The sequence below is a fragment of the Monopterus albus genome, unplaced genomic scaffold (genome assembly GCF_001952655.1).
Source record: "Monopterus albus unplaced genomic scaffold, M_albus_1.0 scaffold39.1, whole genome shotgun sequence".
Taxonomy (NCBI): Eukaryota; Metazoa; Chordata; class Actinopteri; order Synbranchiformes; family Synbranchidae; genus Monopterus; species Monopterus albus.
This window is the reverse complement of record NW_018127919.1, coordinates 705,896-723,660: the sequence shown is the minus strand read 5'-3', so window position 1 is coordinate 723,660 and position 17,765 is coordinate 705,896. Positions and strand designations below refer to the sequence as shown.

General features: G+C 40.2%; 1 protein-coding gene and 1 long non-coding RNA gene across 5 annotated transcripts in view; one reads left to right on the top strand and one right to left on the bottom strand.

Annotated features, from left to right (window-relative positions):
* Positions 1-17,765, top strand: part of dlg4a (discs, large homolog 4a (Drosophila)) — a 64,654-nt gene that overhangs the window by 30,626 nt on the left and 16,263 nt on the right. For all 3 annotated transcript variants that reach the window (XM_020598788.1, XM_020598787.1, XM_020598786.1), the window contains exons 2-3: positions 4,051-4,212; positions 10,776-10,832. In XM_020598788.1, coding sequence (XP_020454444.1) covers positions 4,051-4,212; positions 10,776-10,832 — 219 coding nt within the window. The remainder of the gene's footprint in view (positions 1-4,050; positions 4,213-10,775; positions 10,833-17,765) is intronic.
* LOC109959429 (uncharacterized) lies at positions 4,219-7,105 on the bottom strand. Of its 2 annotated transcripts, none has more exons than XR_002274839.1 (3): positions 5,597-7,105; positions 5,218-5,442; positions 4,219-5,124 (listed from the first exon to the last, which is right to left on the bottom strand). It is a non-coding gene; the product is annotated as an uncharacterized LOC109959429 (long non-coding RNA). The 2 variants fall into 2 exon arrangements; XR_002274838.1 differs by having other exon boundaries at positions 5,635-7,100.

Below are 17,765 nucleotides of genomic sequence, written 5' to 3'. Positions count from 1 at the left end.
CTGGAGGCGAACCGGGGTTGGGGCTCGAATGCGAGTGCCCGGTGGCTGGGCCTCCCTTCACGGGGCTCGGCTGGGCGTAGCCCGAACAAGTGATGTGGGGACGTCTTCCCGTGGGCCCACCACCTGCAGGGGGATCCATAAGGGGCCGGTGCATAGTGGATTGGGCAGCAGTCGAAGGCAGGGGCCTCGACGACCGGATCTCTGGACACGGAGGATAATAAATTTCACACTGTGAAATATATATCCTGTTATTAGTCTTCTCTTTTCAGTATAAAAGAACACGCCTCACACTTTTTAAACTGGGACAGCGAAATTTGGCTCCTCAGCAAGATAAACATAACAGTCATTGTTCTGGCTTTTACATAGCCTTAGTTTAGTTATGTGTGCTGGCCATTTAAGTGAGACATGAAGTGCACAACGAGGCCATAACGCGGTGGTAAATAAGAGAGCAAGAGTTAGGTGCATAAGATGGGGTATAGGGATCACACCAATGGAGCTTTCATACAGTCTAAATTGTTAAAATTGTTTGATTTAGTGGGATATCAGACTGCTGTGTTTATGTATAAAGCCAGGAACAATTTATTACCTGGTGGAATTCAAAAACTATTTAATGAAAGGGAAGGGGGATACAATTTAAGGGGTCAGTTAAATTTAAAAGTTCATGTTATACGTACAACCAAAAAAAGATTTTGTATTTCCATAAGTGGGGTAAAACTATGGAATAATTTAAGTGTGGACATAAAAAATAGTAATAGAATTGACGAGTTTAAACGTAAATATAAAGGTATGTGTCAATCAAGATATATGCAAGAACAGGCTTAATGATTAATTAGATGGAACATTGTGGGTGTGGTGTATGAATGTTAACACTATGTAAAAATTCTTTAGTATATTACTTGTGTGGTGTAGAAGATAATTATTTAAGAATGTAATTATGTAAGAATCTTAACACTGTTATAATTTTTTTAGTATATTACTTGTGTGGTGTAGAAGCGAGTTATCTATGTAGAGATACTGCTTGCAAACCAATGATGGTAAGATGATGTCATGGGGTAGGACTGGATAAGTCTGACTTCTTCCTACTCCATTCAAGCATGTACTAGGTATAAGCAAATTGATATTGGTTTATGTGTACAATCATGTGTGTTGTCATATCAACTGTCTTTACATGCTTGAAAGAAAAAATCAAATCAAATCAAATCAAATATTGATTGTTACAATGCAGTAATCCCAAAAGAAGCACTAGTTGCCTTCCATGATATACACACATAATAAGGCCTGGGAAACCCAGAGGTACAGTATTTTCCTGCAGAGGTAATTTAGTGGGTCGATTGTACAGTTAGTAGCAGGTTTTAATTGCTGCAAGCTGTTTTAAAACCCCCTGCTTGTGAGAAAGAACCTGAGAGAAACAAATTTTATTGACATGATTTCCAATTATTTTTATGAAAACAGACAATTTATATTGTATTATCAAGTTTTCCATGTAGCCTGAATCCAGCACTGTGTTAATATAATAGTGGACACAAGAGTGCATATATGTATGTAGCCTATCACAACATAAAATAATTTTCTCGTTTTTATTGCCCTTCTGTTTACAAATACTTCACCAGCTAGCACAGATTGTATTAACAAATCTGTTAGGATCTCTGCCTGAGTTCATACATTAACCAGTATAAAACACTCAGTACATCTTTAACTATACTGTAAATGAAATAATCTTGAGACATTAATGCTTTGAAGGCCTTTGACTGAAATAATCTAATACTTTTGGTGTTTATTCAGACAACTTAAAATCATACAAATAACAAACAACAACAAAAAGAAAGCTACTTTGCTGAATTTCTATGCCTCAGTGATCTGAACACAAGTGGACAGCTGAGGCACCTCGCTGTTTACACCTGTCAATATACATGTGTCTCCAAGGTGCCCAGCTAACCGCTTGTGCTCAGATTTCACTGCTCCTGTGATACTTTCACTTAAAAATTGAAAAGTCATGGGTACAATTATTACTGTTACCAGTAGTCTCCCTAAACTAAGAGGAAGAAGACAAGCGTCTGATTTGTACATGGATGTATTAAGAAAGCTTTCACAGTACATTGATAGATTTGTATCAGATGTTTCTCTGCTTTTTTTCCCCTTGTTTTGACCATTGGCGCGCTCTCACCAAACAACCACCACATCCTGCATTGATGATGTATTTTTCTCCAATGGCCCTGTCGGATGAGGATGCATTAGTGTTTACACTACAAAAGACCATCTCAGCAAGTGGTTTCAGTGATCGAATCACAAGCCATCTTGGTGGTTGTTTACAGTTATGTTAGTGCATTTTAAAACCAAGTCTAAATGGGCTTAAAATGACACCATATGCTTCTCCTAACTGGTCTTTGCCTTTCCCATCACATCCTGTTTCTTAGCAACGATGTAAACTATGAATGCCTGATTGAGACAACCTAAAAAAATGCAGCCACCAGCAGTTCGAAGCTGGTGTTAGCTGACTAACGACTAAATCTGTCAATCCACACTCCGGTTACTGCTAATGAGACACAAAGCTGCACAAAGCTTGAATTACTCCCAAATTATATCAATTCAGTACAAAGGTAAAATTTATGACTATACAAAGTTGCAAATCTTACCAAAACAAACATATTAGCTTTAGATGCTAACATATCCAGAAGGAAGAATGCCACAGTTCATTGTCACATCCCCCTCCAGTGGGACAGAAGGTGACATGGCAGTGTGAATGTTCATGCAGGAAAGGGGGAGGCAGAGGAGATCAGTGAGCTCAGGGCTGCTTTAAGCTGTGATTCATGTCATTTAATAATCATGCCAAGATCCCTTAGTGTATTCTGCTATCTAGTAAAAGTCTTATGACACAGAAAGAATTGAGAAGGTCGCTGGTAACATATAATATGTAATCTGTGTTTGTGTGTGGCAGTGCTTAATACAGAAAATTGCTTCCTGATTTTCAACTTGTTATTATGGTACTATCAACAACTATTCATTGTCTGTCTTGTCCACCCCCCATACTGTTATTTCCTGCTTGTCTTCAGTGATGCTTTTTTATTTTTACCCATCCCCCTGACTTTCTTCTCTATCTTAATCTCCATTTCACTCCTTCTCTTTCTTGCTGTCTCAGTGTAATGTGATCCAGGACTGATGCTGGCAGCCCCAACTGTGGCACTGCAATCTCTGCTCTGCTCTGGTTGCTAGGCAGCCTGTCTGAGACGGGGCTCAATGATGCACCTCCCTTTCCGTCTGCCTCCTAAAAGGAAAAAAGGAGAAAGAGTAGCAGGACTGGCCATTGGGCCGTCACCCATAAATCAGATGATCCCTCCGAATTTCTCTATTTTCTGAATGGACTACTTCACATCTGCCTGGAGGGGCTACAGACTTGTATCAAAACCACAAGCACTAATCCACAGGACAGCGTGGCAGGACTCCATTGTGATGCTGCCCACCTTCTGATGCGTTTGTGATGGAAAATGCTGTGTGCACATTTTGTGTCATCACACATAGAATGAAACCTACCATGTGTGGATAAAAGAGTGGGCTGCTGGCACGCTGCCCATGTGTGGGATATCAGTAGGGGAGTACAGTTACTAGGAAGAAGCTGCATGATCTGCTGCTATAGATCCACTATGAGTCATGGCTCTAGTTGCTCCATGTGGTTGTGGGGGATGATCACTTTGCCCAGTGTGCAATGTCAACATTTTGAGTCCTCAGTTTCCATCATGTCTTCACTTTGCACTTGTAGGCGTCGCACAAGACATTCATATAGATTGTCTATATTTGGCTGAAGATTCATCTGAGATGGACTTGCAGCCCTGTGTACTTAATGAAGGGAATGTTATTTATACCATAATATTTAAAGGGGTTGAAGCATCAGTGCACGGCTACATGAATGAGGCTGACAGTAGATTGTTTTGATTTAAAAAGTATTAACCGTTAACACAACAAGTATCCTTTGTTTTGTTTTTTTTATTATTAATTACACAAATACATGAGCAGGTAGACTAACAGCCTTTTCTGTATCGCTGTGTGTGTCTGCAGAAGTACAGGTACCAGGATGAGGAGACGCCCCCCTTGGAGCACAGCCCAGCACATCTGGCTCCAGGGAAAAGTGCCGAGATGCTTCATATGAGCGACAAGAACCTTGCTGCCATGGAGGCCATACATGGCTACACACCTCACACACATATCTCTCCTGTCAAGGTAGGACAAACTCACTTATGTATATTGTTGATCAATACTTAACACATTTACTGCACCACAATTCACTCAGCTGTTTGTCGGGGTGGGCCTGTTGCAGCGCTACAAAACACACACACTGTCTTTTCTTTTGGGAGTACGAGACACATTATCACTCAACCGGTAGGTCACATTAATATCTTTACCATGGTACTGTATGTTCAGTGAGACAATCATGGCATTTCCAACCTTATATTTAAATGAATTGTGACACTAATCATGGGAGACAAAAGGTCAAAGATCAGCTTATCCTAATAGATTTCAGTGTGTAACAGCAGGAACAATTCCAATGTACACAGTGAAAGGAAGTCATCGATATTACTGATTGGCACATGTACAGTAATTGCAGCTACAGAACCAAATGAGAACTTAAAGTATACCTTTGTCTGTGATTCCTCTGGTTATCCAGTAATTCTGAACCTTTTTCCTTAACTGAAAGAAAGGTAGTTACACTCTGAAGTGGAAAGAATTTTGTGGACACTAAAGCAACATACAGCTACAGCAGCTTCCAGCACAGACTCTGAACTGCTTGTGTATGTTCTAAATTTACAACAGATGTGTTACAAATGCAAAACAGAATTTGAGAGATCTTCATGAGAAATAATCAGACATTGATGCAGACAACAGAAGATATAATGGTCAGTGTCAAAAGGTACAGCTGAACTGTTATGGAGAACCATATATACATATATTAGTCGGACTCAGTAAAAAGGCAGAACTCAGACTCAGGCTTAACCAGGTAAATGTATTTTAATGACTACAGAAATGATGAGTGGTCAGAACCGGTCTCGTCAGCTGATCTCAGGGCAGCGGGGAGTACTGGGTTGACTGGACTGCTAGAGCTTCAACCCGAGGTTGTAGGAGAGGCGCAGCTGGCTAAAGAAAAGCAGAGGATGAGAATGAGTAACAGTGACGCTAAGATTATGGCAATACTGATAGTATACTGAGGGCCTGAGTAGCAGAATTTACTGGCTCAAGTCAGGTGAATGCCATAGGCATGAAACACAGTCTAGAGGTGGTGTAGGAGTTGGCACAGGAGATCACTGGTCCAGCGTGCAGTAGATAGTGAGAATCAGGCTCACAGCGGATGGTAGAGCAGGTAGCAGGATGGTGTGAGGACGGCTGACAGTTGGGATCCAGAGCCAGGCAACCAGTCCCAGCAAGAGTTGGTCTCCTCGTCCTGAGGAGTGTCACCTAAAGAAACGGTTCATAATCCAGGCACCAAATGGTGCTAATACAAAATGGCTGCAACCACCAAGCAGACGGTACTGTGTTCTTAAACACTAGTCCACAGCAAAAACAGTTCAAACACAAAGCAACCCTTCAAGGGCATTCAGTTCATTACTACCTGAAATCAAGTCCAACAATATAGAAAACAGTTCATACATAGGGAATCCTAGTGATGAGAGTAAAGACAGGTTACCGGCAGGAATACAAGAGATCATCTGGCAATGAGGGCACACCAACGCTCCCCTTAAGTACTAGTCTGGTAATTAAGAGCAGGTGTGCCTCGCTGCCTAGAATGCCTTCCCACCTGTGTGGGAGATGAGGCGCAGATGAGGTGCTGGGGTTGGTCTGGGCCACGGACATAACATGAACATGAGCACAGTTACTTTGCTTGGAGTTCATTAACATTTACAGTACATACTGCAGCTACAAATGCAAGCAGGTGTAAACTATAATGCTCACTTAATCATGATCCACCTTATACAACCATACATGTGCCCGTTTAAAAACCTCAGTCGCTGGTAAGAGTCAAGAGCTCCTTTTTTTTTTTTGCTTTGAGGTGGGAAGTGTTTTTTTGTTTCCCACACTGAAGTCCCTGAGGAGCAGATATGTCCATTAAAATGTTCTCTTTTAATAAGCAGAGAGGAGAGACTGAGTTATTGTGCTTTACCACTGCTATTTAAAACATGCAGAGCCAGCTCCTGATGACCTGTGTTGGCAGTGGAGATGTGTCCTTACAGGTGCTGAGAAGGTGCTCTTTTCAGGAACACTGTCAAATTGAAAACCTAATGGCATTGGAGGGTCAATGTTAAATGAGCATCAAATCAGCATTACACAATTACAGCAACACAGGAAATCCAGGAATGAGTCAGAATATAGTCTGGTCTGGTCTGCTTAATTCCCTTTGTCCCAGAGGAGTTTGTCAATTAGCACATACCAGGTAGTCAGTAATTATTCAGAGGTGATGGGTGCAGCAGTTATTATGGTGATTAATTATACTTACTCATTCCCCTAAAATCTTCCATTATGAGGTCATTTATATATATATTTAAAGCACATTTTTAAATTGTGATGTGTGCCCTCCAGTGTTTCAGATCCATGACCTGACTCACTCAGGCATTTCCCAGAGGCTTGTGATATCAAATTTTCACTGGTTACTATGTCATTATACTGTTGGAGTCCACATACAGGAAATATTATTTTATGCCAAATAATTACATTGTAAGCAAGAAGGTTAGCATCTGTAACAATTCTTCAGATGAATTTCATTAAAATATAAGGCAGTTGGTATGTGTTTCATGCTGATAAGTCCCATGAAAAGATTATGAATATATCATATCAGTATTGCCTAAGTAGCCAATGACTAACTTAGCTTGAACGCCATTCTTGTTCAAAGACTATTAAAAACATAGCAGCGAACCATAATGTGCCAGCTGACATGGCCCTTTGTTATTATAACCATGGGAACTATAGTTAATTTTGAGTCACTGTCAGTCCAACTATCCTGCTGCCATAAATACTAGCACAACAATGTGTATTAATCCAAACTGCAACAAATGAATGTAATGTATGGGGGCAGCTGTGGCTCAGGAGGTAGAGCGGGTCGTTTCCTAACTGGAGGATTAGCGGTTTGATTCCCGGCTTGTACAGTCAACATGTCGAAGTGTCCTTGAGCAAGACACTGAACCCCCAGTTGCTCCCGGTGATGTCACCGGTGTGTGAATGCGTGAGTGCTTGGGAGTGCGATGGGTGAATGGCCAAATAGTGTGAAAGCGCTTTGAGTGTGCTGTAAAAGCATAGAAAGGGGCTATACAAGTATAAGACCATTTACCAAGACCATTTAATCAATCAAGGACCTGTTACAAAAGATTTGCATCTTCACTAAAAAAAAATGTACATTGCTCATGGAGCAATCCATTAGATTCCACAAAGACTTGTGACTCTGTTTGACTGTACACTGTGAAATGACCATGAAACAATTCATCCAGGATTTTTAAATGATTCATCACCATTGTGAGTATTGGAAAGGCTGTTGACTATACAATGTTCGCCCTTGTGGCAAACGTGTGCAGCTGCACTGCAGAGCACTTGGACTGAAGACAAGTGGCACTAATAAGTGTAGCAGGAGGCATGTTGGAATCTAAAGTGCACTTACATGCAACCAAGTGGTGTGAGTTGTGTATGTCTATAAGGGACTGTAAATACACATTGAGATTTCATCCTGCTTGGGACATTTATTTAGCTCTTTGTGGCATTTAGTAATCAATCATATCTATCATTTTTCTTTATTAACTTTCAAACTAATAATGACATCAGTGTGATTCCGAATGGTTTTCATGGTTCAGGAATCATCATACAAGGGTCAAACTATCATGGAAATATTGCAGGAGTAACTGCATTATGGGGAAATTAAGCTGCCTTGGCAGAGGTTTGCACTCTCTGTGCACTGTTCCTTGCATTATATAATCATATCATATCTGAGATGCCCAAACTGAGCCTGTTATTTGGGCTTCTCATACCTGAGAAATATTTTAAACTGGTTATCTAATCTAAACAGGAACTGACAATCACACCAACCTGCTGTGCTGGCTATAAAAACGTGGGCAAGCTGCATCGAAGTTAGTAGGAGGTAAACACTTCAGTCAAGGACCTTCATTAGGCATCAAGAATATTTCTCAGTATGCCCAGGATGAACTTCCCCCACATGATGTTAATGTCACATCTTTGCCCAGTCAAATCATTTTCCTGACTGTGTTGTCTTAAGCATGTCTAAAATCAGTGACAAAGTGAATTGTGCTAGATGGCTGCTTTTATGCAAATCATCTGTGATAAAGGAAGGAGCCGAAATATCACTACATGGCAGCCACTTTTGGAGTGCATCATCACTCAGTGGTGTTTGCACAACATGACTCTCTACTCTTAATCAGTTTCATATTATTCAGGCATTTTTCTTTGGACCTACATTTTCAAGTCTTGAAGGAAGTCATAGAAAAGAATTGCAAATCACCACATTTATGACTAAAATCATAAAGATGAAGAATTGGTATTGTTATTTACTGCACTGTGCAGCCTGAGAATGATTCATACATAATGTAATATGCACTGTCCTGTATATGATGTAGGTTTCCTCACACTGTGCACATGTACATCCAAAGTAAAGTTTAATATCTTAGATGGTGAAGTCATCTTAAGACCCTTAAGATTCTACTTTGGTTGGTTTCCCTCCACCTACACCACCAAAGCACTTCTGTCTGGAGGATTGTGTGCTTTAAAACTAGGCTGCAAAATCATAGCTTTTATATTGTCCCTCCAGACATATGTACTGTAATACCTCAGTTTAAAAATACACTAGTTTTATAACCCTAATTCATAAAGTGGCCCTGCCTCAGACAAGGGTGTCCTGTCCCTCTCAAAGTTTCCTAACAATTATATAAGAGAGTACCATTTGCAAAAACGAAAATTTGGGTCTCAGCATGTTCACTGATTCAACAGTTAAAGAATGACCTACAGTACAAAACTATCTTCCACATAGCAATTAGCAATATGTGAAATGGCGAGAAACTGAAAATAAAATGATAGCAACAGTAACATTAGTATTACTTTCACTGCAGCCTCATTCCATCTTAAGAACATGCTGATGTTGTTCCCAATGTTTTAGGAACCAGACTTGTCCCTATTTCTATTTCTGGAATACTGCCATTATTTATGAAGTCTTGTGTGTCTCTTCAGGGAGAGCTCAGTGCAATAGAAAGTATAGAGGTCTGGGCTCATTTAATCCACAGTGAATTGCTGGCATCATTTCATGTCTGTACTCTACATCCTTGAAACAGTTATTAATGAATATATAAATAATAACAACTCAATCCCAGGTTGGGTAACTGAGGACAAAGACTGCTGCAGCCATTTTGTTCCCTCTCAGCCTCATGTCGGCGATCATGATCATATTGTATTCTGCTGATATGTCATGAGTATTACTGTTTCATGCCTGATGATTTATAATTACTTAAGAGTAACAAATTATTAAAGCTGAGGATAATGGTAATTGTGATGAAGATAATAAAGGTTTTTTACTGTTTGATGATGATGACAACGATGATGATGGCAGTGGCTGGTTTCCTTCCTCATAATGTCATGATGGTCCAGTCTTGACATTTTTGGTTTTGTGACCCTGCTCGTGACTGTGTGATATGGTAAGTAACTTCAGTACCCTGCCCTGCGTCTGCCACATTTTCTAATGTTTTTATTTGATACCTTATGAGTTGAATGCTTCCCCTTCCTCTCCGTCCCCCCTCCCGCACCCTTCTTCCTGCTTTTGACTGGGCGCTGGCAGCAGAAAGGTGAAGGAGGAGGATGCTTGGTTGAGTCGTTTCACCCACTAGTGAAGTCCTGGTCAGGCTAGCGTGACAAAATATATGAGTAATGCTCCACTACATTGCAACTGTTACAACTACTGATGACATGCCACTGAGCAAGGTATTGAAATGTCTACACAGGAGCCATTAATAGAGGGCCGTGGCTGTATTAGGAAAGAAAGGTGCATAGATCCTATCTGTAAATATCAGGTTCAGCATGACCGCACCTCCCAGGTAGTCTTACTTGGATCAGCAAATACAGCTGTCCCAGCATTCATACTTTAATGACGTGCTTTGCTGCAATATAAAACCTTCCCAGTGAGAAGAAAAGTGTGTCCTGACAAGTGAAAATGCTGCACTGCTGCTCTTTGTAAAATTCATAGGCACAGAATGTACTGTTTAGAATGACAACTTTAGCTGTGCCACTGTTATTTAATGCTTAACCGATTCTGAATGAGGTGTTTTTCACTTGTTCGTCAATAGCTGTCAATGGCCAGTGTGGGAAACACATGCTACTATGTAACAGTCGATACAGGCTGATGACACATTTGTATAATGTCCTAGAAAAGTGTCCCCTTCTATATGCACACTGTACTATATGCTTCCTATATGGTACACTATGCAAGTTCTCAGTGTTTTGTTTGCAGCAGTTACATTATATATTAGGCATAATAGTATAATTACAATGTGCAACATTTAAAAGATATCATATGTATAAATAAGATATTTTCAGTATTAATATTCATATTAGACAGTCTTGGTCTTTGTATTAGTTTTGGTGCTTCTAGTGGGCCTGTGGGTGAATCCAGATGTGAATGTGTCCCTAGGTGTACTTGTCCGTTCTAATGAATAAAGGAAAAACACAATCCAAAGCAGCTCCCACTGTTCTTCCCCTGTGCCCATCTGCATGCCCTGGACAATTACCCTCTCCCTTCTGTTGTTTTGCAGCCTGTGTTGATGTCCACAGGACACACTCCAATGTACACCTCCGCAGTTTCTACCCTGGTAAGAGCACAGCGATCCTGTTGCGCCGTCACCCTGAAAGTTACCAGTATCATCATCAGTCATCATCATTTCTGTGCTTTGTATGCTCATTTTCTCATCTTTGTTGAATTTGCCTATGCTCAACGTTTGGCTGTCTGATCACAGATAGACAGCTGCCTGTTCAATGCCATTTTATATCTGCGTGTGAGATATTCATATGTCTTTTCCTATGTTCTAATGAAAAGAATAAGTCTATTACATTACAAATTCTATTACAAGCTGCTATGCGGTGAACATATCAAAGAATTACACATTGTGGGTTCTGTTTCAGTGTGAAGAAGTGCAAGTGGTGCTAGAATATTGCTCCAGAAACAGTCTTTCAGGCTGAACCTTAAATGTGGAAATCAGTGGAAATGTATCCAAAATGAAACTAATCCTAAGATGCATTTTTGTTTAAGTCTCAGTGGTATGATGATGGTGCCATATAGGCTGAGGGTTTGTAGGAGGGTAGTCTGTTTGTAGGACAGACTGAAACCTGTAGGTGTCAGTGTTAGACTGTGCTGTGACTTTCAGAACCTTGAAAAGGAGGCTATGCTGCTTTTTCCATAAAACATTTTTATGATCAGACACATTGCATTAGCCTTATGCACCATAAACTGCTCACATGATTTTATCTGTCTAGAAATACAGACAATATATAGAGTGGAATTTATACTCCATGGGACAAACTGCCACGGTGCCATTAGTTAGTCTCTCCACATCAAGCAGCTGATTATTTAGAAATACCTTTTAGGTATGAGTGGAATATCTGAATACAAGACCTAGTTAGAATAATATTTTCATTATTTTTAAAAGAGAAAAGACAGGGTCATTGCAGGAACTGGGCTGTTAATGTGGCTTTCAATCTCTGTGGTTGCTCTTGTATACATTAGCTTGACTACAGCTTGTCTTGTCTTTGTCTGCTTGCCCTGACCTTGAAAACAGCCTGAATAATAGTGCCTGCTTGTAATTAAACTGTTTAATATATGGGACATTCTGCACTCTTCACCATAGAGCCATATAAACATGTGACAAATTAAAAGAAAAAACCTCGTAAAGTGTCTTAGTAAGGCGCTGGACTACCACATAATTCATTTTCATCCAACCATTCAGTGACCTCTTGTGCCCTATGGGTGGGGGCACTGATGTCGTGGAAAAGATCACTCACCTATTCAGGTTTTGCCTTTAATTTGTCACCTGTTTGTAAGTAAGAAAAATGTGTTCATATCCATTCCCCAGGACACAGTAAACAGAAGTTCCTTACTTTGCATTTGCATGGATTCAATTTCCTAGTATGCCAAGATACATTGCAATAACGCCTATGTGGGTTACTTTGCAGCTGGTGTAGTGTCCATGTGTTTGTCAGTGATATGTAGGTGGTGTCATTTGTCTCTTTATTGCTTTAATGGTGTGAGGTTTGCCAGTACCACTCCAGACCCCACTGATCTATGGGTAGGACTGTCTCTGGAAGCATTGCAGTGGTTTGGCAACATAAGAGAAGGTCTTTGGGTTGTATTCATGATTTAGCCAATAGATGCTTTAGCTTCAATTGACATCTAATTTTTCCAAAACATAAGACACAATTTATTAATATTAATCTCTTCTCATGGTACTGAATCCTCTTGCCTCTGTCTATATGTCTGCTGTGCCATGTCCTCCTCTTACTATGGGGGCACATACTGTAAGTAAGTGAAGTTCCCTCACAAGCTAACAACCCTAGAGGCAGTGGAACTGCTTTTCACTGACAGAGATCTGCCTCAGAAATGATTTTTTAACATCACCTAAGGTGTGTTTATTTGCCACTTATCCTTCAGTCGAGGAGCTGGGAGCGAGAACCAGCAGGCACAAAGTGCTTACTGAAGACCCCCACTGCCCAGTTTATGTTACATGCCGCTCTTCTAATGAAAAAGGATGCATATCATTTTCTCTCCACTCAAAGCACAACACTGTTCCTATGCATAATACATTTCACATAAATCCTCTTCACACAAAACAGTCACCACTTTGAAGATGTGTTTGTCACAGTGACACACAAAAGAAAATCACCTTTAATGTAAAGATTCAGTTTTCTGTAGTGTTTCCCCAAAAGTTCTCTGTTATTTCTGCTCTGCACTCTTGTTTGACCAGTATCTGGTTTCTCTCTTCATTTTCCTTGTCCTCCTTACTTTTCTTTAATAAATGTTTAAATATGTCCCTGCAGCATCAGTGTAATTACTGTGCAGCAGCAGCACAGGTCCTTTGGGAAGAAGAGGGTGGAGAGGAAGAAGAGAAAAATATGCATGGTGAGAGAGAAGGAAAGAACTGTTTATGCTGAATGCCTGAGTAAGACGGATGGCGAGGGCCTTACAAGGGTGGAAGGGTGAGAAAATTAGATAGGTGAGAACATCAGCTGACTGCTTGTCCTTCAGCTGTCTTTGCATAAGTGTGTTCATTGTGTATGTACACATATATTACATGCCTCTCTGTTCATCTGCCTTTTAGCAGAAGAGAGCTTGAGTGAGCTGTGAGCAAATCTGTGGATTTAAGAGTGAAGCTGTGTGGCTTTAAAAGGCCACATCCAACATTTAACTATTGATTACAAATTTTATACATTTGGTTTTCAAGTATCCCACCCCTTCCTTCACCCTCACTGTCTACCAATGTAAGGCTATAGGAGCTGAGCTGGGCTGCAGTGAGGGTTCTTATGAAGCTCTTTGATTAATTCATCTTCAGAATTGTTGATTTTTGATGAGCTGAGTAGGGCAGAATGATGTAGAATAAGAGTATGTCACTATATTTAATTGTATTTTTGCAACAGCAATATAACTGATATAAGAATAGTGCCATTCAACAGTATCATTTTGGCCACAAGTCACATCAGCATTCAGTCCTGACAGCTGTGCAAACAAACGGCTAAGCAACATGCCCCCCTGCCTCCGTCAGCTTGTTCTAGCTTTTACTTCTTTTACCACTGACAAACGTGCTGACAGTACCTTATGAATTAAAGGAAATGGCATACTTGCTGCTGTGTTCTCCTCATGCAACTTCTGGCTTTCCTTGTATTCTGGTTGGTGTTTTTTCTTGAGATTATGGAACAAATTTGATGTTTCCACCTGTGGGGCGACTGTAGTTCAGTGGGTAGAGCAGTCATCTCCCAAACAAAATATTGGAGGTTCGAATCACAGTGCCTGCAGTCCACATGTTGTCATGTCCTTGGGCAAGACACTGAACCCCCAAGTTGCCCCTGATGGCTGCAGATGGCTGCCTCAGTTTGATACCAAAGACAAATTCCTTGTGTGTGACATACTTGGCCAAATAAAGTGATTCTTTTGTACGGGCTTTAGTCATAACTTGCAAATTACAAAATGTTTGAGTAAAATCTGATCTCCTGTTGTTGAACCACTTCCAAACAACAGAAGAAGCTCCTTTTTTGGTATTAGGTCCTCCTCAGATGCTTCCACCTTCTGCCATGCTCTATTTGTAGGCACATGTTTGACGCCACATTATCCTGCCTATGCAAACATGTTTTCACACATATCAATATTGCAACAAATTCTTATCATGGGGAAGAATTACACCTGTATATCATCAACAGTATACAATATGGCACAGGTGTAGAGCTGAAGGAAAAGCTGTTTAAGTCAAAGCAAAATTATAGTCATTTGCGTGATGTACAGTAGAATATCTGCAAAGATTTCTGCTGCTTACACAAAATGTTTGACGTGTATGACTTAAATGTTTCTGAAAGATATTTATGACAAACTTAGAAAAGTAAGAAGAAAAAAAGCTGCATTTTTCACCCTCGAGGTGTTTACAGTAGGTTTCACTGTTCTGACTGACTGAAGGCCTCCATTCCCCTCTTCGCTTCGGTTCAAGCACTCCCCAGGATGAGTCAGGCCAGTTTGAGCTGCTTGTCCTTCTAAATTCAGCCAGAGTATAATGCTTTCCCCTCTTGCATCACCACCATCAACATTATACAGCGAGACAGCTAAGTAATTCCCATCAAACTTTTGTGTGTGCTCCTCTTTGAGGATGGGAGGGGTACAGTGGAGCAGCAGCAGAAAATATGAACTGCTTTCTCAGTGAGCACAGACCACTAGCAGGGAGGCGCCGTACCGCAGTCCACTGCCACAGATGATGAAGAATGAAAGGATTTGTTTGTCAGTGCTCATTTTTACTCTGGATGGGTGATTTCTGAAGACAACACAACCGTGTTTCTTATACTAACGAGCCTCACCGGCAAAGAGACATTTTTATAGCTCGAGCCTCAGTCTGGACGATGGCACTGAGCTTCCTCAGATGAAGTCTCCAGCACCAACTCAGCAAGAGGAAGACACTAATTGGGCTGCGCTTGTTCTGTGATTCCGGATTTTAAATAATATAAATGTGCAACCACACTCTTTTAAATTAAACTGAGTGGAAATTAAACTCAAAGGACTTGCGCCAAGTTAAAATAGACATCTTTTAACCGAGACAACCTGGACACGCTGTGGTGTCTGTCTAACTGATATGGCACGCCCTAGACCTAATGATTCACCTTTAAATGATGCTTTTGTGATATTTCTGAAGGCAGTGTGCTGTCACTCTCCCAGCCACGGTCTCAGTGGGTGTGTATGTCACTTTGGGCAGTGACCAGGGTTTGCTCTCTAGCATCAGCAACCATTTAGATTTTGGCACTTGAAGCAGAATGTTCATGTCCGTGTGGTACGCTAAAAAGATGGGCTGCCGGTTCCTCACCAATATACGGAAAGCCAAGAAATATGGACATCATAAGATGGTAGGCATGTTTTAAACATGTTTACTTTTTGTTTACTCTGACTGTACACTGTAAAAAAAAAAAGGTTAAAATGCTGGAATATTCTGGCAGCTGAGACACACCAAAAAATTACCTTATTAAATTTACAAAAAATATCTAAAAATATTTAAAACTACTTAAAATACAGTAGTTTTCCAGAATTTTAAATACAGTTTTTTTCTCTTTAATTTTAAATGAAATCTTGTGTATTTAAAGTGTTTTCACGATTAAAAAAGATATTAACCTTTAAAGCCCAGGAAGTTTTCCTTAATAAAAAATGTTTATTATTATAAGAACTGTTTCCAGCTGCTTTGTTAGATGCTAAATGTACAAGAATCAACACTGACTTCAGCACCTTGATCATGGTTTGCATAATTGTTTATTATTATGAAAAATATTGACCTAGGTTTACTGTAATATGTATTACAGACACACAGTAAGTTTCCACCATGAAGGTTTTTGTCAAACTAGAAAAAAAAGAGTAACTGAAGAGTTTTAACTCTCACACAATGCATGCTGGGAAGTCTGCTAGTTCAAACTGTGAAAACAAAAATGGTAACTATTTATAAATTTAGTTTGAAATTGTAACTATTTTAACAGTCCCTTTATGTGAAAAAAGAAAAATCTTCTTTAAAACACAAGAACTTTATGGTAATTCACAGCTACAGATTTTTTCTGCTATTTTAATTTTGGCAGGTGATTTCACAGTATATTCTTGTAATTTTATTAACATTCCCATGTATGTTGGAAATCCAGAGAAAATCTGTAAAATAAACAGGAAAATGATGTACAACTTTGAATGTTTTTTACAGTGTACCTCAATATATTTGAAGAACTCTTTAGGAAAATGCCATAGTGGCTCAGAAGAGGCACTTGAGGATTACATTTGATTAGATTATGATCATGGTGCCAAGGCTTTGTTTTGTAGCGTGTGCCCAGATACAAAGCCATGGCTTCACTTATAGCCCATGATAGATAGTTTAATCACAGACAGCCTGAGTAATCAAATCTGGTACTACTAATCAATTTCTGCTCAGCATTTGTGTGCGTGAGAATAGATGTTTGAGTCCTACCATAATGGTGTGAAGCTCTGTGTGGACAGGAACTCCCCACCCCCACAGCACACAGGCACATGGATGCTGCCACCTTTTCCTGCTCTTCACACGTGTGCAACTGATGCGTGGGCTTTAATAAGGAGCCCATATAGTAAGTGAGCGATGTGCATGATGTGACATCTAAATTAACCTCTGTCACATCCTGCACTTAAACCCACATGCAGGCAAATAGGTAGACCTGCCACACAGAAATCACAGCTACACATTACAAAACATTTCACGCAGGTCTTTCTCACTGAGCTTTGCATATTTCAGTCGAGGTTTATTTTTATGTTTATCCTGCTTATTAACACATGACTTTTACATGTTATAAGCTTCCCTGTTGGTGCAGGGTGTGCAGCTTATGCATTGTTAAAGCCTCTCTAATGCAACCTTTGGCCTAGTAAGGCAAACACGGCACTGGATGTGTTAAATATTCTTAGGTAATTGTCATTATTATTAGCATTTTTTTGACTTAAATATCTGACTGAAATCAGCTAGCTGTGTTAGCATGCAGGTGCATGTGCACAAACCAATGCTAATTGATCAAATTATCCGTCTTTAAACATATTCAGGAAGAAACAGAAATGCAGGTGGGTTTCCACTGCAAAACAAGGAACTGGTTTAAACACACTGCTTCTTGCCTCAGCTTGACTATTGATTTATATTCATTTACAGTATAGGGGAAATCTTTAAACCACAGCATCACATAAAACAATGTAAAATTTGGAAACCGGGGCAACTACACACAACAAAACATCAAATTTCCATGTTTTAGTTGTCTTTGAAAATGTATATTCTTAGCTTGCAGCATATAAATCCATCCAGAGGCATAGATCTGGGTGTGGGAGAATGTTGGTGCTGCCTGCAGAGACATGGCAGAGGACGGGTGAGCTGAGTGTGTGTGGTGCTAAAATATAGGTGGGCAAGAGCAGCCAAACACTGTAAATCTTAACAAGAGCCCAGAGCAGAGCAAAGAGAGAGAGAGTGAGAGAGGCTTCTTTCCCTGCAGGGAAACTGCCTGCGCTTGGCTTAGATTTCTGTTGG